The 27,870-nt window shown below is 40.8% G+C and overlaps 1 protein-coding gene across 1 annotated transcript in view; it reads left to right on the top strand.

The window, feature by feature from the left end:
* GLIS3 (GLIS family zinc finger 3) overlaps positions 1 to 27,870 on the top strand; it is a 495,075-nt gene that overhangs the window by 435,932 nt on the left and 31,273 nt on the right. The window contains exons 8-9 of the mRNA XM_018052026.1: positions 264 to 432; positions 20,478 to 20,650. Of these exons, the coding sequence (XP_017907515.1) occupies positions 264 to 432; positions 20,478 to 20,650 (342 nt within the window). The remainder of the gene's footprint in view (positions 1 to 263; positions 433 to 20,477; positions 20,651 to 27,870) is intronic.

The following is a 27,870-nucleotide window of genomic DNA, read 5'->3' on the forward strand; positions in this document are numbered from 1 at the left end:
TGTTATGAGACAAACCATGAGCGTCAGCCTGGAGTGAGCAGACATGAACTCCTCAAGCAACAGTAAAGGCGCATTAGCCAGGAACCTGCTCCACCATGAAAACAGAAGCTGTGTATATCCAGTAAGGGGAGAACTGTTCCCTTAAAACCACCAAGAGGAAAACAAACAAGCCCCTAAAATATGCTTGCTGTCAGCCTTCAGTATTCAAAAAGCATGCACTTCATTTGGGGTGCAGCCTGATGCTTGTTCTCCCTTGATTTCAGCTTCCATTTTCTCCAGCAATCACTCAAGCCGAAGCGGAACAGCTGCTGGGGCCGTGCCACCCCCACATCCTGTCAGTCACCCTTCTCCGGGACATACTGTACAGGGGAGCCCCCACAACCCCTCCTCCCAGTTACCTCCACTCGCAGCTGTGGACGCCGGAGCTGAGAGGTAAGGCCATCTGTCTCTCTCTTCTAATAGGTGGCGCCGCTAAACCTCTCTCCACCGAGAAGAGCTTTGACAGTTGCTGAATTTTATTAATAATCCATTGGTGGGTTGAATTACACAAAGGTGACATTTTAAAAGTACATACACAGAGCACGTGAATCAAATACCTCATTATCTGTTTAATTTTCCATGGGGGAAAAAAATGAAGATACTGGTAATAATCAACCGAAGTGTCTGATACTGACCGAACAGATCAGGATTTTCTTGTCTTTCCTTAGTTTGTTTCAGGGACTCAGTTTTAAGGTAATGTCTCTATAGATTGAAATGCTTTCCAGATGTAAGTTGGTGCCTTCAGAACCATAGATCAGTAGCGTTATCTTAAGAGTACAGCATAAAACGGCACAGGATTTTAAATGCAAAGAAGAAAGGGCCTGTTCACTGAATACTTTGTGTTGATACCACCCTTGTAAAGAGTTTCTGAAAGAAAATTTTTAAATCGTGACATTTAGGTCCCTTTCTTTGGACTGCCCAGCTGTCTTGTGGTATGACAGTATGCCACTCTTTCCATTCTCTCCACTTTTCATCTGGCTTGAATTGAGCTATGGAAGGGTTACTCCTAAATATCCACAGGGGAAAAAGTTCTTGTGGGTACCTCTATGCAATCCTGGAGTAGTAGACATTAGGTGGACAAAATAATGGGTTGAATAGGCAATAAGAATAAAGTTTTGAATCTTTGAAGTCACCAGCAACCTGTGGTTTTGTTGGTGCTGGCCTGGTCTAGGAGTTTTTTAATGTGTTAAGTCCACTGAGCCACATTCTAATAATGTATGCCTACTGTTTATTAATACACCTGTTCATTCAAGAAGCATCCTTTGAGTCCTTGGTAGAAAAGGAATTCAAGTGACAAGATAATAAAGTAATTAAGACTTGAATCAGGGGGGAGAAGCAGGGAAAATAAGAAGGAGGTTATTGTAGGAGTCTTTGTGAACAATATAAAGACATGAACTAAAATAAAGAAATAAGATGGAGAGTTTATTCAAGGGCTATTGGGATATAGAATCACTAATTATTAATGTATGTGTGGGGTAAAGAAGAAGGACCAGAATTCATTCTTGAGTTTTTTAGTTTGTTTTTTTTTTCATTCTTGAGTTTTATCCCAAGACATCAAGGTGGAAAATGGTGCCATTAACACAGGAAAAGAGGATGTTGAGTAGAGGGAAGGATGGGAAAGAAGGAATGATAATTAATGGACTTTGGGGTTTTGAGTTTTAGGTGGCTGTGAAACATCCATGTGCATGTATCTGATAGGCAATTAAAACATGGATCAGATAGGTTAGACTTATCTTAACACTTCTGTGTTCATGGCTAAGTGTAAACAAATGATTAGTCTTCTCCCACGAAACCTGTCAGCAAACCAGTACAAATGATAATCATCTATTGAATTCACAGACTTGCCAGTTATCGGATCTATTTCCATAAATTCAGTGGAGCTTATTCATTTTAGGATTTTATTTAGCTTCCAGTTGGGTTTTAAGTGATATTATTCATAAGCTTTTCATCATCCCATTTCATTCTGCCTGGTCGAGAATTATACCCTACAAGGTAGTGAAGCTAAGAAACCATCCATAGGGGCCTCTTCCTCTTTGCCTCATCTTATCGGTACTTGTAAAGATTCTTTACAAGAATATAAGGAGAAAGTAATCTGTGTGTTTTCTTTTTTGTACACAGCCTTTAAAAGAATAGATGTAGAAAAAGATTATAGCCATTAATGGAGTTAAAAACAGCAGCCACCCAAACACCAGATTAAGTCCCAGCTCCCACAGCTGCTGATCGTTTGAATGTGTTCCTTAGATGCTCCTGCTGCCTAGCTTGTTTCAATTTTGTCTTTTACATTTCATTTTTTATTTTATAATTTTAATTTTGTCTTTGTATGTAGGTAACGTATTTAAAAACTGTAAGAATGGCGCAGTGAACACCCATATATACTCTGCACCCGTGTTCACCGGTTGTTAACATTTTGCCACCTTCTCTCTTTCTCTTTCTGACTTGAGAGAGCCTTTGTTTGTTTGCTTGTCTGTTGTTTCTGAACCAGTCTGAGAGATTGTTGGGAATATCAATGAGCATTAACCCTAATTACCTTAGGAAAGATCTCCTCAGAAGTATATTTCTCCTATATAATCACAATGTAATTATCACACTCAGGAAATTTAACATTGATAAAGTGTTATTATCTACTATGCAATCAATATTCAAATTTCTTCATATGTATGAATAAAGTTCTTTATAGATAGAGTTGTGGGTTTTTTTTTAATGATCCAGGATCTAATAAGGATCATATTTTTCATTTCTTTTCTGTCTTCTTTACTCTAATGAATTTTCCTAGCTTTTTAAAAATTATCATCTTCTTTGTCATTATTTTTTTTTTCATGACATCAACAGTTTTTGAAGAATTCAGGATATTTATTTTGCAGGATGTTCCACAATTTGAACTTACTTGATTTTTTCCTCCTAAACAGATTTGTTCATATTTGGCAAGAGTAACACGTAGGTGATGGGGTGTTCCTTAGTTCTGTTGAGCCTTAGTGTGCAACTCACAGGGAATTAGGATTAGATGAACCAAAGCAGGTAAAGCACCTAGACTGCTACATGGCATGAGGATGGGCAACCTTGACACAGCTGAAAGGTTCAGATTTGGAAGCCAGAGGATGTTGTCGAATGATTGCAGTGACTGATAACATAAATAACCATGGAAGAGTAAGTGGAGAGGCAGAGGAGGGTGGTGCACTTTGTATGGCTGGGTGAGTGAAGTGGATATGTCCACTTCTGCGGCTTTGCCTTGCTCCTCTGCTCTCCCCACAGGATGTGTGCCCCATTCCTCTACCAGCCCAACTAGAAGGAGCAAGGGCATGGAAGGTTATCTCTTCCAATCAGGTTTGAAGATGAGGATGACTTGAAACAGCCCTGAATTATTCACTGTGTTTGCATTAGTGTTCAGCATAAAAACACTGAGAGGAAATGTGCTTACCTTCCGCTTTGGGTTTATATATCTTTGCCTCTGTTTGCCTGGGAAATCCCCCAGTAAAAACTTCAGCAGTTTTCCTAACGGAAACAAGTTTATCACACTTTGCGAATTTTAGTGGGAAACTGGCATTTTCCCCCTGCTTTGCGGGCATTGATTCATCATTTATTTAACTTTAACTTGTTAATAAAATGGGCTGAGTCACTGTCATAAGTCAGGAAATGTCCACTGCATCTATCCAGTTAGCATGAGGTCCTTTGATCCTTCCTACCGTAAAATAAAGGAAATGCAAGTTCTCTCAGTTTGACAAGGTTCCATTTTTATTTTGAAATATTATCTGAATGATACATCATTTCAGTGATTTAAGCCAAATCACACCACATCACCTAATGTTGACTTAACATTATTATGGGAAATGGTGTTTTACTGTGTCATGTTGATTGAGCCAGTGGTGCTTTATGACAGTGGCTTCCCATAAGAGGAACCCAGTGTCTTGGGAAATGTTAATTTACTGAGTTTCAAAGTATGTCTGTTAGACTAGAGAAAATAAACATTGATGGAAATCTTTCTTTTTTTTTTTTTTTTGAAATGGAGAAATCTCCCAGTCCCAAGAATAAGTCAGCTAGACTTGTGTCACTGATCTTGTCCAAGAGCATGTTGGCTGCCTCTCTTCATTCCAAAAGAAGGCCACAAATATGGTGTGCTTTGTAGTACAAGTGACAGACATAGGGGACTTGTGGATTTACCAGAGTGGAGTGACATGTAAAGGGCTTCCTATGTGCCCCACCTCTGAGCCAGAGAAGACTGAAAGCAAGGAAAGGATGTGCTCTTCCCTGAAGAGAGTACATTCTGGTACAGCAATCAACATCAAAGAATGTTAGGGCCAGTTGTTTTTGAGAACATAGTCTAAATACCTTAACCAAATAAGAAATGTCAGCTTCTTGAGTCTATATGAAGTATTGGGAAGACTTACTATTTTCTACTCATATCAGCTGTAGTATTGTTAGAGTTCTAGGTACTTTGATGTATGTGCAGTCTTTCTGTGCCTTTGAGTAACCAGGGCTGGTCTTCATAGACAGCATTTTCTAATTCACCATTGGGAACATTTGTGTCTTTCCTGGATGCCAATGGGTTACAAATAACAATTGTTTTCTATGTAATATCTTTGCAATTATGTAAAGTTCTTTAGCTCTTGCCAAATCAACCTGCTCACTGACTTAGTTTGGTTGTTTCTTCATCTTAACTCAGGATCTTTCTCTGAGAGTCTAAAGAGACAAGATAGTCCCTCAATATCTTATCATCCTTGACCAAATGTTATCAGCCTTGAGCTTGGCATAATACTCAACTTGCCTCTTGCAGCTCCCCAGTTAAATCACTGGGTCTTTATTATCCATCTTGTTTGTTTTCCATTTCCCAGATGTCTTTTTGCTAACTAGATTATTCTCTGAGGGCAGGAACCTGAAGTTTCCTTGTAACCTCCAGGTTTCCTGTGCTTCTCTTCACAGTGGTAGATCCTAAGGAGGGTTTAACAAGCAAAAACGACCAGTGAGGGGAATGCCTCGGAAACAGGGCTCATTACGAACTCCTGTGTCTAGCCTGGAGGAGTTTCTAGAAAGGATTACTCGCCTTGATTCATTGCTGTGAAAGGTGGTGACCGCAGTTCTCAAAGGTCCTATACCTTGTCTAATCTGCATACTTCTATACAGTACATAGTTGTTCTAATACAAATATTCATGCATACACATGTTGCTGGGAGTCTCTTGCCATTGCTAAGGTTCCATTTGCTTTCCTGTGGTCTTTAAAACTAGATGCTCAATACTAACTGTTCTCACATATTTACATCTGTAGCATCTAAACAGCTCAAACTAGGCCTGCTTTGCTATATTGCCCTTCCCAGAACTTCCTGAGTAAACAGGAACATGGATATCTTCAGCCACTCACCTTTTCCATTGACATATATACACATTCTCTCTCTACACTTAATCTTTTCTCTCTCATTTTAATCTTCTATTATGTGTGCAATAATGACTAAATCATAAGCATCATATAAAATATTAAAGTTTATCAAAATCAATCCTAACATTGAGGTTTGTTCATTTATTGAGTCAGTCAGCTGGAGTTTGGGCACCAATGCAATATACTAGACACTGAGGATATGTGATGAAGGAGACTGATGGGAGTCCTGCACTCTTTAAGCACCCAGTCCTGTGAGAGCTAACCAGGTCAATTGGTGGTCATAATTTAGGATGTTAGGAAGGGTTGCTACAGGAGATGGTAGAGGCACCTAACCAAAATTAGGGAAGCAGAAATAAAAGAAGAAATGTCTCCTTGAAATCTGAAGGTCTATAGGGCCGTATATATATATATATTTTTTTTTATATATATGATATATGATATTGCCTCACACACACACACACACACACATATTATAAACTAAGAAGAGCGAGAGCAGGCAAGAGTGGAGCTTCATAAATAAATGTTGGAAGAGCCTCATGAACTGCTATAAGGAGTTTGGGCTTTACCTAGAGAACAGGCTTTGTGTATTCGGCTAAGACAGGTACCCTGGTGACTCTGGTATACATTTCAAAGGCCTCCATATCCTATTATCCATCATGCAAGAGTTCAAAACATATTCTGGGCCCAACAAAAGAAGAAATGATTAAGAGTGTATGAATGATTTGATAGGATGCTCACCTGATGCCAGGTCATGAGCATCATTCTTTGGGTTTCAGACCTTCCTATTCAGAAGACAGTTATCCACATTTAGCTTTCCATTAAGGGGTCAATTTCTTTCTAGAAAAGAGACACAGATATTCAAGATTAAGAGAGGTGGGGTCCAAAGTCCACCCCCAACACATCTACTTGAAAACTGAATGTAATGCAAGTTGTTCTGATGTTGTTGTAGGCACAAAGAGGAAGAAAATTCCAATATCCTAGACTTGATGATGGAGATTACAGCATTGGATCTTAGACTGGAAAGGATTGAGGTCCTTTTTACTGTTTTGTTTTCCTTAAATCTCTGGGAAACTTCCAGTACTTCTTGATGTATATTCCAGGGCAGAACAGCCCACCAGTCTTCAGTTCAGTTCAGTTCAGTTCAGTTCAGTTGCTCAGTCGTGTTCGACTCTTTGTGACCCCATGAATCACAGCACGCCAGGGCTCCCTGTCTGTCGCCAACTCCCGGAGTTGACCCAAACTCATGTCCATCAAGTCAGTGATGCCATCAAGCCATCTCATCCTCTGTTGTCCCCTTCTCCTCCTGCCCCCAATCCCTCCCAGCATCAGGGTCTTTTCCAATGTGTCAACTCTTCGCATGAGGTGGCCAAAGTATTGGAGTTTCAGCTTCAGCATCAGTCCTTCCAATGAACACCCAGGACTAATCTCTTTTAGGATGGACTGGTTGGATTTCCTTGCAGTCCAAGGGACTCTCAAGAGTCTTCTCCAACACCACAGTTCAAAAGCATCAATTCTTCGGCGCTCAGCTTTCTTCACAGTCCAACTCTCACATCCATACATGACCACTGGAAAAACCATAGCCTTGACTAGACAGATCTTTGTTGGCAAAGTAATGTCTCTGCTTTTGAATATGCTGTCTAGGTTGGTCATAACTTTCCTTCCAAGGAGTAAGCATCTTTTAATTTCATGGCTGCAATCACCATCTGCAGTGATTTTGGAGCCCAGGAAAATAAAGTCTGACACTGTTTCCACTGTTTCCTCATCTGTTTCCCATGAAGTGATGGGACGGGATGCCATGATCTTCATTTTCTGAATGTTGAGCTTTAAGCCAACTTTTTCACTCTCCTCTTTCCCTTTCATCAAGAGGCTTTTTAGTTCCTCTTCACTTTCTGCCATAAGGGTGGTGTCATCTGCATATCTGAGGTTATTGATATTTCTCCCGGCAATCTTGATTCCAGCTTGTGCTTCTTCCAGCCCAGTGTTTCTCATGATGTACTCTGCATAGAAGTTAAATAAGCAGGGTGACAGTATACAGCCTTGACGCACTCTGTTTCCTATTTGGAACCAGTCTGTTGTTCCATGTCCAGTTCTAACTGTTGCTTCTTGACTTGCATATAGGTTTCTCAAGATGCAGGTCAGGTGGTCTGGTATTCCCATCTCTTTCAGAATTTTCCACAGTGTATTGTGATCCACACAGTCAAAGGTTTTGGCATAGTCAATAAAGCAGAAATCAGTGTTTTTCTGTAACTCTCTAGCTTTTTTGATGATCCAGTGGATGTTGGCAGTTTGATCTCTGGTTCCTCTGCCTTTTCTAAAACCAGCTTGAACATCTGGAAGTTCACGGTTCATGTATTGCTGAAGCCTGAAAACTTCTTAAATATTGATCATGACCACAGCCATGCTTAATCCTCTGAGGAAAATATCAATTGTGTTATAGGCCTTTGGAATGAGCTTTCTTCTCCCAGTGATATTCACTTTACTATTAATAATAGCTTCTTATAAATATGCCACCCAGATTCATTCCCAGTAAGTCACCCATACCAGGAAATTGGTGATATTTGTTACTTTCTTCTTACCTACCCAGTGATTCTGAATTGATCCTTTGGAAGAAAAGTAAAACAACAAAGGCATTGCTGAGCTAGCTTCCCTAGTCCTCTCTAATTTAGCTCTAATTTAAACTTCTGTGTTGTCTGCCAAACTTTTATGAGCCTAATTTCGTTCTACCTTCAAATACATTTTAAGCCTAATCAACTCGACTCCTCCAAACCTACTTCACCGCTGTCCCCTTCCATCTCAAGTACAACAGCCCCCTAAACTGGTTTTCCAACATCCAGTCTTGCCTACCCACAACCTTCTACCTTCACCCAACACACGCTTGGTCTCAGCTCCACACCACAACAAGAGCTGCCCTTAAAGGGTAAATTGAATCATTGAGGGTTTCCTACTGACATCTGTGTTCCCACCATTCTTGGAATAAAGTCCAAGCTCCTTTTTCTAGTGTGAAGGGCAGCAGTGATCCTGAACAGATGACTGATGCTTTCCCATCTCCACATTCTTCCCTGTGTGACTTCATGGCAAAGCAGGAGATGCTGATATGAGCTTTTGTGTGTTACTCCACCAAACAAATAGCTTGATTTGTGGTTCAAATATTCATTCACATCAGACTGTTTTCCATGGATTTAAAATTTTGAAATGCACTATTTCCTTGTTTTCAAATTAATTATAAACACACACCACAAACTATCTATTAGAAAGTCTATAAAAGGAATTATAATTTTTAAGTGCCAGTGGAGTTTTTTTCACCTCTGAATGCCAAATCAGCCATCTTTGTTTTGTTCCCGCATTCCAAACAGATCCACTTCATGTGAAGCCCGAGATGGTGTTTTTTTAGTCCCCTTGGATTTTCAGTCAGGAAAGTGAGTCATGACAGTAACAAGGAAGGCTTGAGGTAAAATAGAATTCTTTTTCTTGAAATCTCTACTTGAGTACATTAGCATGAAGCAACATGGAGTTCACTAAGCCATTAGAGTATTCAGATGTATGCAATGTGTTTTCATATCCTTTCTCTGAAAGAGCAAGTTATATAGAGCCAGAATTCCTAAAGTGAAAGCCCACAAGCCATTCTAGCCCGAGTCAAGATATCCACATTACAAAGTACCTCATCTCTGATATAGAAAAGGCTGCAAAGGAAATCCTCTGCTTAGTGTTTTAACAGTGTGATCTGGAAATCAACATCATCTTTTCCCCTCTCAGGTGGAAACAGTTGGAGAAATTGGCTGCTGAGAAACTGTGTATGTTTTTGTAGATGAAGGACTGTTTGTTCATTAGTGGTGAGGAGTCTTATTGAGGAGAAGAGAAACAAAAGAGACAAAGTTCTTTCGGTTAGTAGTTTTTGGTTAGTCTTTGGGTTAGCCTCCTTTTCTGAGAAGTAGTCTTTAGTTGCTTTTCTGTTTAGTTGAAAGGAGAAAAACTTTTCTCTGTTTTAATCATCTACCTTGGAGTAAATGGCTGAAACTGTTCTCTTGAATAAGCTATTCTCCCCTCAGAAACAGAAACTGGCTTCTGGACAAATATTCAGCTGGCCATTCATACCAGTTCGACAAAGGTATCTACCTGGACACAAGAATTGACACTAAGTTGGGAACCATGTCTATGGAACCAATAGTCTCAACAGAGTATTTCTTCAATAGCCAACATTTATTATTGTTGCATAGTACTGGATGAGGTGCCGGAAATGCAAAACGATAGCATTTTGAGGATTTAATGCTCTTTCCATCTGTAAGAACCAAGAACCTGTCTCTGCACATGCTAAGTTGCTTCAGTAGTGTCCAACTTTTTGCGACCCTATGGACCGTAGCCTGCCAGTCTTCTCTGTCTGTGGGATTCTCTAGGCTAGAATACTGGAGTAGATTGCCATGCCCTCCTCCAGGGAATCTTCCTGACCCAGGGATTGAACTTGTGTCTCTTACATCTGCAATGGCAGGTGGGTTCTTTACCACTAGTGTCACTTGGGAAGCCCTAACCTTTTCTCAAGAGATCAAATTGCCAACATCCACTGGATCATGGAAGAAGCTAGAGAGTTCCAGAAAAACATCTATTTCTGCTTTATTGACTATGCCAAAGCCTTTGACTGTATGGATCACAATACACTGTGGAAAATTCTGAAAGAGATGGGAATACCAGACCACCTGACCTGCATCTTGAGAAACCTATATGCAAGTCAGGAAGCAACAGTTAGAACTGGACATGGAAAAACAGACTGCTTCCAAATAGGACAAGGAGTATGTCAAGGCTGTATATTGTCACCCTGCTTATTTAACTTCTATGCAGAGTACATCATGAGAAACACTGGGCTGGAAGAAGCACAAGCTGGAATCAAGATTGCCGGGAGCAATATCAATAACCTCAGATATGCAGATGACACCACCCTTATGGCAGAAAGTGAAGAGGAACTAAAAAGCCTCTTGATGAAAGGGAAAGAGGAGAGTGCAAAAGTTGGCTTAAAGCTCAACATTCAGAAAATGAAGATCATGGCATCCGGTCCCATCACTTCACGGGAAATAGATGGGGAAAGAGTGGAAACAGTGTCAGACTTTATTTTTGGGGGCTCCAAAATCACTGCAGATGGTGATTGCAGCCTTGAAATTAAAAGACTCTTACTCCTTGGAAGAAAAGTTATGACCAACCTAGAGAGCATATTCAAAAGCAGAGACATTACTTTGCCGACTAAGGTCCATCTAGTCAAGGCTATGGTTTTTCCTGTGATCATGTATGGATGTGAGAGTTGGACTGTGAAGAAAGCTGAGTGCTGAAGAATTGATGCTTTTGAACTGTGGTGTTGGAGAAGACTCTTGAGAGTCCCTTGGACTGCAAGGAGATCCAACCAGTCCCTTCTAAAGGAGAACAGCCCTGGGTGTTCATTGGAAGGACTGATGCTGAAGCTGAAACTCCAATACTTTGGCCACCTGATGCAAAGAGCTGACTTATTGGAAAAGACCCTGATGCTGGGAAAGATTGAGGGCAGGAGGAGAAAGGGACGACATAGGATGAGGTAGCTTGATGGCATTACCGATTTGATGGACATGAGTTTGGGTCAACTCCGGGAATTGGTGACAGACAGGGAGGCCTGGCATGCTGCGATTCATGGGGTCACAAAGAGTTGGACACGACTGAGCGACTGAACTGAACTGAACTGAACTGAACCTTTCTCTAACTGTGAATTTTTGTATATATGATGTTTCTTATAATTCATTTCTATAGCCAATTATTGCATCTCCTCTTCAAGAGAAGGTATTACAAATTCATTTGTGGTTACTACAATAGTAACCTGACATTCTTCAGATGAAGAAAAAAAGCATATATAAACAGCACATGTTATTACTGACCAAACCACCACCCAGCTAGTTTCTTTTCAAATTTAGGGATTTTATTGACTTCTGAGATCTCATTTAGTAGTGGCTTTCAAAGGCACCCAGCTGTACTTGGCCAGAGTACTACATTGGATGTCAGTTCTAAAAGTCCTGATGTTGTCAAGAGACTTGTGTTTGCAGTTTGAGACCATGAGGAAGGCCCAGAAGAAGTCATTTTTTTAATCTACCTCTCTACCTTGCTTTCTCCTATTTGGACAGAAATAACACTTTTCCTCTCATTTCTCATGTGACATTATCATTACTCTCTCTTCTGAATGTTTTTCTCTCATCCACTGCATTCTGTTGCAAGGCAGACTGAACTCTGTGCCTAACACTCTGCTGAACAAGAGAAAGCCTTCCCTTAGCCACAGGACCATGAGTTAATCCCCTTGTTTTGACCTCCTCAGAGCTGCCCAAGGGATGACATCATTACAGAACTTTTTTCCACAGCAGTATTTTTGACATGAAATGTCCAAGACCACTCTGGATAAATGTTCTTCTGGTTGGCACCTTTTTGTAAAGAGGATTTGGCAGAATCAGACTTTTCTTTCCTTTTTCCCCTTCACATCAGATTCTGAAATAAGACAAACAACAGAGTCACAGCCAATTCTGCAGTCGAGATATTCCAAAAAGCCTGGCTCTTGGTTAAATGCGTCCTGCATAATTCATTTCTATAACATAGCCTGTATGTCCGTCCCCCTCGCTTTGCATTTCCACAGGGGAGTAATAGTGTGATGCCATAGACCCTGTTGCGCTGTGCACAAGAAAAAATACTCTTCTTTGCCTTGGGCATTGAATACTTTGTTTTCTTGACTTATAAGTTACTCCATAAACCCAAGTGGAGAAGCATTCCTCCAGAACACTCCATCCTTTATATTTCCCACAAATAGTCATTAAAATATATATGTGGCCTCTATAAAAAGCCTTGATGATCATTTCACCTATAGCCAACTTCACAGCCCTCATTTTGTCATGCTTTGTGGAGACTCAGGCAGTTATTTTTCAGCCTTAAACTCATCCCACTTGGTAAATTATTTGCAGTTAATATTGACCCAGACTCTTATAAGGAGAAAAGCACTAAGCCCTTCCAGGGGATGGATTCAGCTCTTTGAGTAGTTTGGAACCGAGTCCTCAGATGAACATACAGCTCTTGGCCTGCTTTGGTCCTGCCCAGATGGACAGTGTTGCAATTACCCATACTTCCCCAAGGCCGTTTCTTCATTTCTGAAAACTAGTCTTGATTGTCTCAGAAGCAGAATTCAATTTGCAGTTCCCCCAGTAACGTGCTGTGATTCATTCGAGGACAAATCTGGATTGAACTGAGTCCAAGTGTCTCTTTTGTGAGACAGAAGGGAAGTATAAGTAGATACTATAGTCACCCAGATGAGTCAGCCAGGAATTCATGAAGTGATTCATAAATTGTTATAAAGACCACTAACGTCTACTAAAATGGAGCGCTGTCTGGCTATACAAAGTGGGGTATTATCATGGGCGGGGGGTTTAGATGTTAAATCAGATGTGAAATCCTTAAAACTGTGCTTTTCTTTTTAGGTTTTGAAAAGGATTCCTTTTTTCCCCTTCTGCAGTCAGCCAACTGCTAAAGCCATTTTTCATTGATTACTTTTCACAGATGAATTTTAAAACCACTACAGATGATACCCCACAATTCTTTGGGGGAATAAAGAATACCTCCCCAAATCTACCATAGACCAGTTGCTTTTCATTATTTCTACTCCCTGGCAGCAAATCAATATTTTTCATGTGAACACAATAAAACTAGCTGTTCTGATGCATTCTTCCTTCTTTGGGAGGTCTATAACCCTCATGGAAGAAAGAAGGTGGGGAGGGGGCGAACTATCCAAGCACATATTAATCTAGTTGATCATGTAAACACCTCTTTTCAAAGTGTTAACCCCCAAAGCAGTGCTAAAACACACAGTCCCAAATCGCTTGCCAGCACTGCTTGCATATACAATACAAATGAAGAAAAGTGAGGCATGTTTATGACACGTGCTTGGTGTGCAACACAGCCTATTAATAAAATTTGTTTGAAGAAACACAATTGTTAATTGACACAGAAATATTTTGGATTTATACATAAGGGAGAGTGTAACTGAAAGGAGCTATCCAGTTGGAAAGACTAAAGGTATAAGCCTGGCTTGGGCACAAAGAACTCCATTTTCAAACCGAGCAACTTCACCAAAGCAAACTGGGAAACACATAGTCAGATTTCTTAAAGGCAGTAGCTTGCTGATGCCCACCCCCTGCCCATCCTCATCACCTGGCGGTGAGAAACAAAACCTCAGAGGCCCACAGGAGTCCTCTTCCTTGCTCCCTCAACTCGTCTCTCTGCTTTGCTTTGCATCTCTGTTAGAAAATGTCTCACCTTATTGGGATAAAGTGATATCTGGAGAACTAACTGCGTGACTTTGGCAAACCATTTCATGTCTCTGGGCCAGATACGATGGTGCACCAATGTCCTTCAACTCAAATATTCTATGGTTGTATGGATTTGTGAGCTCAGGATAACTGGTTGGAAAAGCTGGAAAACCACAACTAAGTGTGCCTAGAACTAGAAAATTAACCAGATGAGTAAATACCTCACTTTCTTTGAGCCTCTTTCCATATCAAAATAGTCAAGGGAGAAAAGAGTCCTAAGGTTGTTTTTTTTTTTTTTTTTTTTTGAGCTTAATAGATATTCTAACAAAATGCTATTATGTTAGATAGCTCTTAAGCATTGGGTATATTTTAAATCAGAGATACCTTAAATGTACCCTCTGTTCAGAGAAGTCATTCCGTAAACATGTATTGATCATCCAAAACCTGTCAAATATTCATTGTTTAAAGGACTTTGATATCTAATGTAAAATTGTTCATAGTTACCCTTCTATCCCTCACCTTCCATTCTTTGTTTTTCTCTGCAGTACTCCTTTCTTCTAGCTCAATACACAGCTTGTGGATTTAAACTTGTTTATTGCCTGTCTCCTCTCACCACAGCAGAGGTTCCCTAAACTCAGTGTCGTTTATTACTGTATCTCTAGTGCACCTTCCCTGAGAGCTCAGTTGGTAAGGAATCCACCTGCAATGCAGGAGACCCCAGTTCAATTCCCAGATTGGGAAGATCCACTGGAGAAGGGATAGGCTACCCACTCCAGTATTCTTGCGCTTCCCTTGTGGCTCAGCTGGTGAAGAATCCACCTGCACTGTGGGAGACCTGGGTTCGATCCCTGGGTTGGGAAGATCCCTGAAGAAGAGAAAGGCTACCCACTCCAGTATTCTGGCCTAGGGAATTCTATGGACTATATAGTTCATGGGGTCGCAAAGAGTCGGACACAACTGTATGAATTTCACTCACTCAGTGCACCCGAAGAACTTAGTTGGTGCTTAATAAATACCTCATGAATGAATAAATAAATATGTTATCTCGGATTTTATGACCCCCCAGTAAGAGTTGAGAGTATTTTGCACTTGAAATTGAGGCTGAGAGAAGTCAGGAATTTATTCAAGATTAGCTAGCTATTATAGTAAGGGGTAGAGCTACACTCCAAGCCTAGGGGATCTGACTTCTCGTCCATCTGTCTTCTATGACATCCATCTGCTTTTTCTGCCATTTGCAATTTCTCTGCACATGAATTTCACCAGTTCTACATGTTTCAGTTAGGGCCTGTTGTTCTACGAAACAGTCTAAGATTGAGTACTGCATGTGCAGGAGAGCTCTTTACTTCTGGCCCACCTTACGGCACCCCACTCCAGTACTCTTGCCTGGAAAAGCCCATGGATGGAGGAGCCTGGTGGGCTGCAGTCCATGGGTTCCCTAAGAGTCGGACACGACTGAGTGACATCACTTTCACTTTTCACTTTCATGCATTGGAGAAGGAAATGGCAACCCACTCCAGTATTCTTGCCTGGAGAATCCCAGGGATGGGGGACCCTGGTGGGCTGCCATCTATGGGGTCGCACAGAGTCGGACACGACTGAAGCGACTTAGCAGCAGCAGCAGCACCTTACTGCAAAGTGGGGAAGCTCAGTGTGAACAGAGAAGGGGAGCAGGCTGCAGAAGGGGAGGAGCATCAGTTCAGGCAGTTCAGTCGCTCAGTCGTGTCCAACTCTTTGCGACCCCATGAATCGCAGCATGCCAGGCCTCCCTGTCCATCACCAACTCCCGGAGTTCACTCAGACTCACATCCATCAAGTCGGTGATGCCATCCAGCCATCTCATCCTCTGTGGTCCCCTTCTCCTCCTGCCCCCAATCCCTCCCAGCATCAGGGTCTTTTCCAATGAGTCAACTCTTCGCATGAGGTGGCCAAAGTACTGAAATTTCAGCTTCAGCATCATTCCCTCCAAAGAAATCCCAGGGCTGATCTCCTTCAGAATGGACTGGCTGGATCTCCTTGCAGTCCAAGGGACTCTCAAGAGTCTTCTCCAACACCACAGTTCAAAAGCATCAATTCTTCGGTGCTCAGCTTTCTTCACAGTCCAACTCTCACATCCATACGTAACCACTGGAAAAACCATAGCCTTGACTAGATGGACCTTTGCTGGCAAAGTAATGTCTCTGCTTTTCAATATGCTGTCTAGGTTGGTCATAACTTTCCTTCCAAGGAGTAAGCGTCTTTTAATTTCATGGCTGCAATCACCATCTGCAGTGATTTTGGAGCCCAGAAAAATAAAGTCTGACACTGTCTCCACTGTTTCCCCATCCATTTACCATGAAGTGATGGGACCAGATGCCATGATCTTCATTTTTTGAATGTTGAGCTTTAAGCCAACTTTTTCACTCTCCACTTTCACTTTCAAGAGGCTTTTTAGTTCCTCTTCACTTTCTGCCGGAAGGGTGGTGTCATCTGCATATCTGAGGTTATTGATATTTCTCCCGGCAATCTTGATTCCAGCTTGTGCTTCTTCCAGCCCAGAGTTTCTCATGATGTACTCTGCATATAAGTTAAATAAGGAAGGAGCATAACCAAGTACATATCCCCAAATAATTAGACAGTTTCCAAGGTATATAGATAAATATATGCAGAAACCTTTCTAAGGTTGTTTTTTTTCTTTTTTCCTCCCCCAAACCATTGAAACATGGCTCATGCTAAGGTTATATAAACTCCTCCACTAAATGAGTGGAAATAGTTGACTCATTTCTCTGGATTGCTATTGTGTGATCTGCTTCTGATAAGCAGTGATTTTTTTTAATTCTAGTCTGTTATGTGCATTTTTATGTAATAATTTTCTATTGTTTAAAAGAAGTATAAAAGTCAAAGAAGAGATTGGTAAGCTATGTCAGATGAAATCTGTGAAATGTCAACTGCAGATCAGCAACTGGGGGACAGAGCTGGACCTAGAAAGACATCAGACATTATGTCTTCTGGCTCTGGAAAACTGCTGTCACTCAGAATGAATGAGAGTGATGATATCTTGTCTTGACATGATGGGGGAATGAAATGTTCCATGGGAGGAAAATTATAAATCTCTGCAATTTATACTCAGCATTAAAATTCTATATTTTATCATCAAAAAAATTAATTCACCTCCTTTGGAGTTAAAAAGAAATCTTTCTCCTTTGGGAAGAATATTCAGATCATGTTCATTTGACATGTGTGTGCATGTGTTAAAAAGACTAGGTTGGAAAATAGGTGAAGACACTAAGAAAATAGGATTTCGAGGCCCCCTCCGCCCTACCTTCAGTAACAATAACAACACTGTATATTTTGCTTAGTGAGTTTCTATTTAAGTATGCATGTTTTTTGTTTGTTTGCTTGCTTTTGAAGTAAATGGCTTCAAACTACTCAAGTTTCTTGAGGTTTTTTTTTTTTTTTTTTTTTTTTGCTTTTTAAATAACATTCCTGGCATCTCTCTTGTTGTAAGTTAGTGATTGCTTTCGGTTGCTCCCAGGGCCTTGCTTTGTACCACAGAGCTTTCTCTTCTGCTTCTCTCCTGCCCTCTCATACCTGATTCTTATTTGCCATTTTTATTTCTGTGAGCTAGTTAATGAGTAAGCAAGTTTATAAAAACTAAGTTTAAGTTAATAGATTGTAAGAGTTTTCAATAACATATTTTGTTGTGTTTTTTAGGCGATATCAAAATTGATTCTGTGTACTAGAAAGTCTGTCATATCTATGCAGTCATTTCTTACAGTGGACTTTTTAGTGCTAAATTCTTATTTATTTCTTTGTTCCTAACAATTGTCTGGATTATCACGATCACATCTCATTGCTTTTCATTTCTCCTCTGTGTATGTAAAAGTTAGAATTTCTGTACCAATACTTTTCTTTTAAAAGCAAAGACTACTTTAGGTGTGCATTTATTTCACATAGAATGGTATATATTTAAATTTTTATTAATGTGTTATACAGAGTATCATACTAGATTTTGAACGTATATTAACTTTATGCCATATAATCTTATTTATTTTAATAACATGGAGTAAAACCCAGCCTGAAGTGGCAAAAAGTAAAATGTAAGGTCCGCTGAGGACTCAGTATTAATTTATTCCCCCCAGGTTTCTGAGATAGACTATGCTAAAATCCTGTTGTGTATGTACTTTCACATTTTTTTTTCTTTGTTCAACATTGCTTTTATAGTAAGTAATATGTGGTAGCCAAGAGAGCATGGCTCAGTGTGAAACTTTCGTGACTGAATAGATAAGAATGATTCGTAATTAGCATGTAAGTATATACTTTCTGGGTAGATGTATAGATATATAATTTATATATAGATATATAATCTAAATACAGATACAGAGGTCTGTCGTATGAAATTAACATTCTAGATGACTCCTAATATGCTCACGTGAACTGTGTTCTTTTAGTTGGTTGCCTGTGCTACTTTTTTATAACTAGTGATCATAATTCATGCTAGTCACATCATCACAAATTACAAAAACATAAAGTTTTACATTGCTGGCAGTCTTTGCCGCTTTCCCCTTCCCCATACACATTTTCTACTCTTTATTAATCAAACTTTTATTTACAAGTTAGATTTACTGTGCTGTGGAGGAGGGAGTTGTGAAATAAAATTATTCTCCTACTTCAAGCTATTGGCACTAAGATCACACTTCTAAATACTGTAACCTGCCCCATCTATACATCTCTGCTCTGTTAGTCCTTAACAGGCAGAAGTACCAGGAGAGGAGACTGAAAACCCACCAAGAGCGTGTTGCATCTTTTATTCCCAAACAAAGAAATACAATTAAGAAGCCAAAGAATCTTGCTTCTTTCCCCCCCACCCCGGCCGAAAACAAATTTGAGATGCCAAAGATGGCTACTTAGCAATGATGTAGGTTTCCTTCTAATTCAAATCCACCCCTTTCTCTCCCTCCCTAGTGATCTTCTGCTCACAGGATTCTGGTGTTGGTTGGTGGTGTGAACTCCTTCTAGCCCCAAAGTCTGTGGTCTCACAATTCCACAGCTTGAGGGCAGCCTGTGAGAAACACTGAGGACATGTTCCCCAAGAAAATAGCCTCTATTTGGCGAATCTTGGCATGCGAGTTTTTATGGGGACAGTGTCAGGGTTAGCTTGCTCTGCTTTTTCTCAGAGCAATGGGCCACTCAGCACTCTTTTCAGACTAATTCCAGTTAAGATGATGTGCTTGGAGAATGTGTATTTATCAGGCACAGAACACTGAGTTACTATTCTCTTCCAGCAGAGGGAAGATACATGTTCTTGATTAAGTAGGCATCCGAACCCAGCAAGTTTCTTTAAGCAGCCTCTGACTTCTTCTCCACAACTATTCTATATCCTCCCTTCTTGGTTCCTATGTCATCTTCCTGCATTGTCTCATCAGACCTCAAGAAGGGGAATGCAGAGAGAAATGGGATTTCATCCCATGATTTCTTACTGCAGCAATACAAATGTAGAAACTCTACCTTGTTAACTACTGTGGTTCGAAACGTCCTCCCTTTGATTCATTAACGGCCCTTCACAAAAAGCCCAGGAAAATTAAGTGACCTGTTTCTGTGAAATAAGTGACGTATACATATGGTGACATCTACACATTGTCATAAAACAAAGCCTGCCTTTCTATACAGAAACAGCCTGTTGAAGTTTTTCAACCTCCTGAGTTTTTGGAGGACAATCAAATACTTCACTGCTAACACAGTTTCCCTGCTCATTATCGTGATGCTTCCTTTCACTGCACTGACAGAGTCCCTGCTCCTTTTTCTATCACACTTGTGCCAGCTACCTACTGAACTGGCAAATCAAGTGTTGGGTTTTTTTTTTCCAGGGGGAGGGGGCGTTGGAAAAGGAAAGTTAACTTTATTTTGAATGCCAGCAACTATGAAAGAGAACAGACACTTGTCCAAAGGCTGACTCCCCTCTCCGCCTGACAATTTTGATAGTCTGGTCATTGCTCAACTTTAACATTGTTCGCACAAGTACACTTCAAGGAAACCTCAATGGTAGACGGTATAAGGTGTCATTTTAAACCTAGTGAGTCAAATCCTGCCATTTCCCTTACAATTAGAAGATCAATGGATAGTTATCATTTTATATCTCAGGTTAGTTGATAATATCACTTTATTTAAACACCTGTATGTTCTGCCTCAGAAACTACCAGTAATCTTATGGAGATGGGCATGTCTGACTGCAAAAATGTCCCAAATCATGTTCCTGTTACACCTTGGGCAATGTTCTTTACCAAACACAGAACCTACACAGATCTCTGAGTTCTGGATTTCAAACCACACTTGACCTTTGAGGTGTAAGTTAATTTATGCTTGACAAAATAAAATATATTGTCTAAAGAGAATAGGACTAAAGAAGCAAAATGTTTATGAGCTAAGTGTAAATGAATCAGAAGTATATGAATCATATTTCCCCTAAAATGCAAACAGGTCTAAAAATTAGTGGAAAGGGGGGGGTCTGACAAAAGAGGTGCTTTGAATTTCACCAAGCCCAGAGTATTTGAAATGCATTTTAAGAAGCTTGACAAACTCAGACTGTGACTGGATTTTCCCTTTGTTGATCTCTTTTATTCTCTCAGTATCTCAATTGAGAATTCAGTGGTGGAAAAATGGGAGAGAAGAGTCTTAAGATTTTTTTAAAAAGGCTTTTTGTCACGCTCTTATACAGTCAGAATAGGGAATTAGAGTTTAGCTTTGAGGACTTTGTCTTTGCTCCTGCTATTTTACATCGCTCATGCTTCCTTTTATGATTGTTTTCTCAGGTTTGCACCTTCTGCTCCATCTCCTCACCACATTAGCCCCCGGAGAGTTCCAGCTCCTTCTTCAATAATGCAGAGAACACAGCCTCCCCATACCCAGCAGCCCTCAGGATCACACCTGAAGTCTTATCAGCCGGAAACAAGCTCTTTTCAACCAAATGGAATCCATGTCCATGGTAAGCAAGGAACTGTTAGTCTCTTGAGTTTTGAAAAGTGATTCTGCGCTGTTGCTTTTAATTAAGTGTCTTAGTTACCTGTTGTAGATTTCAGCTGTCCTGTCATATACCACCAGCCTTTGGCATTGATGACTTTCCTCTAAAATTTCACACTTTACCAGCATAAAATTTTGTAGCATCTTCCTGGCTTTGGCCCTAAGATGGGATGACTTAGGATACCCACAAGTGGTCAGCCCAAGGTAATGATCCATTCCTTGACCCAGGGCTTTTGACACCTTGTGGACAGGTCCTAACAATAACATCTTGTTTCTTAGACAATAAATGGTGTAAAAGGCAACAGCAGGGGTTCTTTGGCCCGTGCCTGCCTCTCCTCTCACAGGTCTTTGCCCCATTCCCATATGCCCAGGTCCTCTCCATCCTTCAGGACCCAGATGAAATGACACTTCCCTCTGAAGCCTTTTCTGATCTCCTTGCTGGACATAATCTGTCTTGGCTCTAAACTGGCTGCACATCACCTGTACTTCCTATACGACATATGCGTTCTCTCACTTGTAATTTACTTCTCTGTGAGTAAAACTTGTCTTCATTGGTAATGTGTAAACTTCTTTCTAAAGTCAGAATTTTCTGACCCATTGTTCTTCCTTTTTGAGAATTTAGCACAGTTCTTCACATGTTGTAAAGATACATTGAGTACTGGGTGGATTCATGGAAGAAGAGGGAAGAAGGCAAGAGAAGTCATGATTGCTTTCAAAATGTGGTTAACCTGGAACATGCATGGAGAACTAAGTTTAGCTTAATTTCTTTTCTTTACTTGAGCCAATTTTGCTGACTCAGGCAGATATCTTAGTGAGCATCCATAGAAAGTTGAGTTGTTAAATCACACAGACTCAAAAGATATATAGCCTTTTACTTCCTAGGGACAGATACATATTCTGTTTAAGCAGAAGTGATACTGTATATTTAAACTGAGAGTTTCAGCGCCTGAGAAACATGAGTCAGTTCTCTATCTGTCTCATGCTGATTCCTGAATTTGCTTTCTGTGAGTTATTACTTGTAATTAATGGGTGATATCCCCCCAAAATCTAAATCAGTATTCAAGCTGTGTATGGAAAAGTGTGAATAACCTCCCAGGAGGGCAGAACAAAGCAGCACAATGGAGCTCAGTGTGGATAAGGAATCCATCGCCTCTCCCCACTACCTGGCAGCAATGGTCACACAAACCCCCTATCCTCAACAAAACTTGGGCCTCTGGTATTATTGTTTACCTTCTTCTGTCAGTAAATTTCTTCTCAAGCTTTAGTTATGTGTTTACTCAACCAAGAAATATTCCATGAGTGCCTACTATGTGTAAAGAAATGAACGTGTGAAAAAGACAAACAGAACACTCTGCTTTCTGAGGGGGGTTCCCAACCCTGACAAGGAGCTCTTCTAATGTGGGGGAGATCCAGGCGCTCTGAAGCCACCCTTATCTGTGGGTGGAAGGCAAACAACAGAAGTTCTGGCTTTGTGGGCTACAGAATAGGTCATTGATTCTAAGACACGCAGTTTTTACCTTCATATTTTAACACTGCTAAAATCTGAATATATCTCGGTCAGTGGCATCGTGTAATTGGCAGTGATTTTTTCTTTCTGGTGCTGTATAGAATAATGGAGCATTTCACAGTCAGTGGTATCATAGTTCCAATGAAATACAATATCACACACTTTGATTACAACTGTGAAGCATATTTTAAAATTTCAAAAATTAACCTACTTGTAGAAAAAAAAATAGAAGGAAATTCTCTAAAACATTAACAGTTTGTGTTTTTTTTTAATCATGGTGGTAGGATAATGGGTAGTTTCCTGTCTTTTTTTTTTTTTTCTGCTTTCTAAAGAAATTCTAAAAAAGATTTTGGAATTAGACCAATTGGAATGCAAATACCAATCTACTCAGCTGTGTGACTGGACAAATTATTGAGCTTGAGTTCTCTTTCATTAAATGAGGGCAGTCTTATCTATCTTCTCTCATCAGTTGTTATGAGGATTCAACAAGGAAAGCACTTGGTACAGTGTAGGAGCTTAATTAATTAATGTTCTTCCTTCTACTCCCTTTTCTTTATCAGACTATTTGAGAATAGGAATAATATTTATAGCCTTAGGGTAAGCATAATACTTGATCCAGAGTAGACATTTAGTAAGTATTTACTAGAAAAGGGATTGACAGTCTCTCATTCACCAAGCAAATAATGAAACAAGATACAAATAATGGATTTACCCTCTCATTTCATCCTGCCTCTTAGCAAAAGACTCTTCTGCCATATTTCTCATTTTTAGTTGAATAATGAATTTTCACAAGTTTAGTTGAAACTTGAAATCATGGTGTTTTTTTTTTTAATTTTCACCTTGTTAAAAATTCCCATGACTAATAAGAAACTGCTAATAGTGTTACGAATCCTCCCTAGTTGGTCCCCAACAAAGGTCCTTCTGCCCAGTGTTGTTCGAGTCGATAGAACAAGACTGAGTTCATTTCAGAAGCAAAGGAAAGCTTCATTCTTTGATAAAAGAATGGAGAGGCCCCAACTCGTGCTCTATAGCATGGGCTTTCCCAGAAAGGCCATAAACTGGGCTTCTTTGCAGGATTTTTTCCTACAGGAGGGTGGGAGGAGTTCTTGCAGGTCTGGTGCAGCATTTCTGCAAATGGCATGCCATCCTCATCTTGAGTTGCAGTGTCGTGCTCAGTGCTTCTGCATGCCAAGCTGAAGTGTCTGGCACAGCAGTTCTGCACTGGGAGCTCTAATCCAAGCTGTTAAGTGCAAGGCCCGCTATAGGCAAGTGAAACTAAACACAAAAGAAGAGATTATACCTCATCTTCTCACCTAGGTTGTGTCCTATTTTTCCTGGGAACCCCACTGGACTTTGCCAATGACAATAGCAGCTCTAAAATAAATACATACAACAAGCCTTTCTGGAAGAGATCAAGATATAGTCATGCAAACTGGGGAGATCCTGACTCTTGCGGGAAGGTGGTCAAGTGGCTGCAGTGACGAACTAGCAAAGGAAGTCGTCGTGGATTAGCTTCTGGTCCTCTGCTAGGATTTAAGAGTAGGGACCCAGATGTGTACTTACTTCCTCTGCCAAGCTTTTTTTTTTTTTTTCTGAAAATATTTTCTAACACTTTCTTGGCATGACCATTTCTTATCAACTACTCCTTAGGATAAGGGCCAAATTGATCTAATATTTTTCAAGTGGGTGATTCAGTGCTAGGGATGAGGGGAGCAGAGGTCCTCTAAATGAGTTGCTGTTACTGACTATGCCTTTCAGCTTTGGTTGCACTAGTTTGCTTGATGGTATTATATAGGATCTTGGTAAGAAGGGACTTCATCCCTGATAAAACTAGATTTTTAAAGCCCCGAGCAGTGTCAGGGTTGCCAACATGATAGCTGCAGTGAATATTTGTTCTTTCTTTCAAGAAGTTCATGGCTTTAATGAACATTGTCATCCCCATCCTCTCTATGCTCCCTGCGGTAGGTAGAGGTCAGAGAAAAATGTCATCACTGTATTTTTAGATATGAGAACTGAGACATGGAAGAGGATTAAATGTCTAGGCATTGCTGCCTTGGCAAAGTGCATGGGCATCATGAACAAGAAATCCACATTTCCAAGCCACTTTCTTAGTCTACCTAAGTCAAAAGCACATCAAAATAAATATGATTTGTGTATATAGCCATGAAATATACACTTGTATGTGGATGTTGTTGCATTACATAGAGCCATGAAAGGTTGTTATTCAGAGGGGCTTTGGTCTAATAGATGAAGAAAATGCGGTCCATTGAGTTTTATTCATGCCATTCTAATTGAAAAGAGCTTAGATGTTGTGTGCTCTATGTATATATTTATTTAGAGGTATTTTGTAAAAGGCATACAGTGGAAAGGTTAATAGCGCTGCATTTTCAAGTTCCCTTAACTAGTGGATGACCCAGGACCAGAACTCAGTTTTGTTGATTCTGCATCTACTTCATCCATTCGTACGGTCTTCATTAGTAAGGTGGATAAGGTGTCATTTCCTTTAATATTTGAATGCTGATAGCATTGGCAGGTCTCTGTTTAGATGGCATCTCCAAGGTAACTTCCTAATACATTTTAGTCTTTTATTTAAGATGTAAACATAAGGACAGCTCTTTTCAATCATGTAAGCTTATTCTTCAGTCTTTTCTTTCTCTTTAGGACTATTCTCTTGCCCGGGCAAGCTTCAGCATTTTGCCTGGATTAGTTGCCTGAGAGCTGATATTTGTACATTGTGTTATGGTACTAATGGATAATTTCTTTTTAAATGTCCTATTCACTCCAGGCTGTTAGAATGCCATGGGAACTCCTAGAACAGTATTTTAACAACCTTCCTCCTTTTGGACCCATCAAGGAGAGGCCAAGTTCAATTCAACAAGTGTTTATTGATCATCCACTTTTGCCAGGCAAACATGAATGTTGTTTAATCAGTGCAATGTGATACATGCAATATCAGAAGGTATCAGAGGCTCCCAGTTTATTCAGAGGAAAATATCAGAGAAAGGGTTCTGGAGGTGACCTTGACTAGGGATTTGAAGATGAATAGATCTTTGGGGAAGCCAAGTGGCAAGCAATATTCCAGGCAAGGGGAAGCAGAATACACAGGCAAGAACACAAAGGGCAGCATGGTGTATGCCTAGAGAGATGAGCCTATGGCAGTTTGTGTGTGACTGGAATATATAGCTCAGCCATGGAATATAGAGAGAGGAGGCTGAGGAGCCAGCAAGTCCAGCTTATAAAGGGATACGGGGCCACACTAAGTGTTATGCTGCCGAGTAAAGAAGCCAGTGTGTTATTTAGGAAACTCAACTAGGGCATTGTGTAGAGAGTGGAATGGGTGGGGTAGGAGCATGACATCCTAACTCTAGGGATTAGGTTGGACTGCCCGCGGAGAACACCAGAACAACAGTGACTTACGTAAATGGTCTAGTTCCTCCTCTGGGTGAACTGCTAAATAGGGAAATGATGTCAGAATAATGTGGAACTCTGTTTGTTCACACACAAGTTTTCCTAGGCAAGAGTAGCTGAGATGCAAGGAGGAAATGAAGAAGCCCTCAGCCTATCTGATGCACAGGCAGGATCCCTTTCTTTTCTCTTTTAATAAAATGTGAAAGGTGCATGATCCCAAAGCTGTCTCCCCAGAAAGGTACACACCAGGCCTGCCCAGCCTTCAGCTGATGACAGATCACAGTTCTTCCAAAGTACTGGTTCTGTCGCCTGCTGTCTCAGTTCCTGCAAGCCGTCACTTCAAGTCAACATTTTTGTGCATTTTCAATAACCACCATAGAGCCTCTAGCCACATTGAACTGACTGCCCAGATCTTCTCTTATCATCTTATTCCTGCAGTTAGCAGGTTTCACAGATTTTGAGTGGTCTGTCCAATCCTAGTTTTCCCAGAGAGCCTGTTATTGTAATACATGTTTGTACAAAGACCTTCTCATGACTTGTTTCTCATGTTATAGCAGCCTATCTAGTGTACTCTTCCTCACGTGACAAGACATCTAAAAGTAACAGTACGAGGAGGAGAAGCAACCCAACAGAGCCAACAGTGTGCCAGCCCCTCCAGCTTTCTGCTTTGCTGTCTTTAACGGTGACTGCCGTCCTCCACTGTGACCTCCATATTGGCCACAATACGGATACTGTTGTTCTCCATTCGTTTCTTGTCTCAGTTCCAGGCAAAAATAAGGGGAAAGGGTGAAGGACAGGTGCACCCCAAACTTAACCCCATGGCCATCCTCACGTGCAAGGGAGTCTGGGAAGACAGATATTTTACTACATTGCCACACTTGGCAAAATTGAGGTTCTGTTGATAATGTTTATTGGATAGACAGACTGCAAGATGTGCCAAAAATTCTCTGGAACCATCTTCTTTTTTTAGTTGAAGAATAACTGCTTAACAATGCTGTGTTGACTTTTGCCGTACAATAATGCGAGTCAGTCATAGTTACATATGTGTGTGCTAAGTCATTTCAGTTGTGTCCGATTCTTTTACAAGCCCGTGGACTATAGCCTGCCAGGCTCCTCTGTCTGTGGGATTCTCTAGGCAAGAATACTGGAGTGGGTTGCCAGACCCTCCTCCAGGGGATCTTCCCAACCCTTGTCTCCTGCAACTGTATAAACAGCTCAGGCTTCCCCAGTAGCTCAGCTGGTAGAGAATCCACCTGCAATGCAGGAGACCCCAATTTGTTTCCTGGCTTTGGAAGATCCCCTGGAAAAGGGATAGGCCACCCACTGTAGTATTCTTGGGCTTCTTTGGTGGCTCAAATGATAAAGAATTTTCTTGCAGTGCGGGAGACCTGGGTTTGATCCCTGGGTTGGGAAGATCCCCTGGAGGAGGCCATGGCAACCCACTCCAGTATTCTTTTCTGGAGAATCTTTATGGACAGAGGAGGCTGGCAGGCTGCAGTCCGGGAGGTCCCAAAGAGTCGGACACGACTAAGTGACCAAACACAGCACAGCACAGCACAGCATGTACCCCTCCCCTCCCCAGAAGCCTCCCTCCCTGCTTTGGAACAAATCTCATCTGCAAAACGGAACAATCTCACAGACTGATTCTCATTGATTGCATCTTGGAAATCAGTGGTAGAGACTAGAGGCCTCTTCTGAGGGCTCTGCCTTGTTTTCTGCCCCTCTTCCTTATTCCTGTAGGTTTCTATACGTTCCACTACTTGCTGTCATTTCACCCCTCTGGAGTTGCCAGTTTCGAACACAAAGATTTCCGTCTTCCATGATCCAGTCATTAGATTTCATTAGGAAATAACCATGAAGCTGTCTCCCCAGCCTGAGCTGTTTGATATCAGGGAGAAGTAGGAGCTGTCTCTGGTGGTCCCATTAGCTGTCTTCTCATGATTTAAAGTGTGCCCTGCCTACAGACCCCAAAGAAGCAAGCCAGTCAGCTCCCAGACACTAGTGGCATTTCTACACCTCACAGTGGAAAACAAAACATTTCCAGACACCAGCAGGCCTCCAAAAACAAAACACGCTGTCAATGGCTTATCCCACCAAACAGCCCCACCATCTTTCAAACTGAAGAAACCTCAGAGCATTGATGCTTAAATGAAATGGAGTGACAGGTACAAGCTGAACTTCTTCCTCTCTGTTGGCTGTTTACTTAACAATGATTGTGCAATGGTACTTTCCGGAAGAGTCCTATGGGTTACGGCTATGACTGATCTCAT

This window comes from Capra hircus, chromosome 8 (genome assembly GCF_001704415.2).
Source record: "Capra hircus breed San Clemente chromosome 8, ASM170441v1, whole genome shotgun sequence".
NCBI classification, from domain to species: Eukaryota; Metazoa; Chordata; class Mammalia; order Artiodactyla; family Bovidae; genus Capra; species Capra hircus.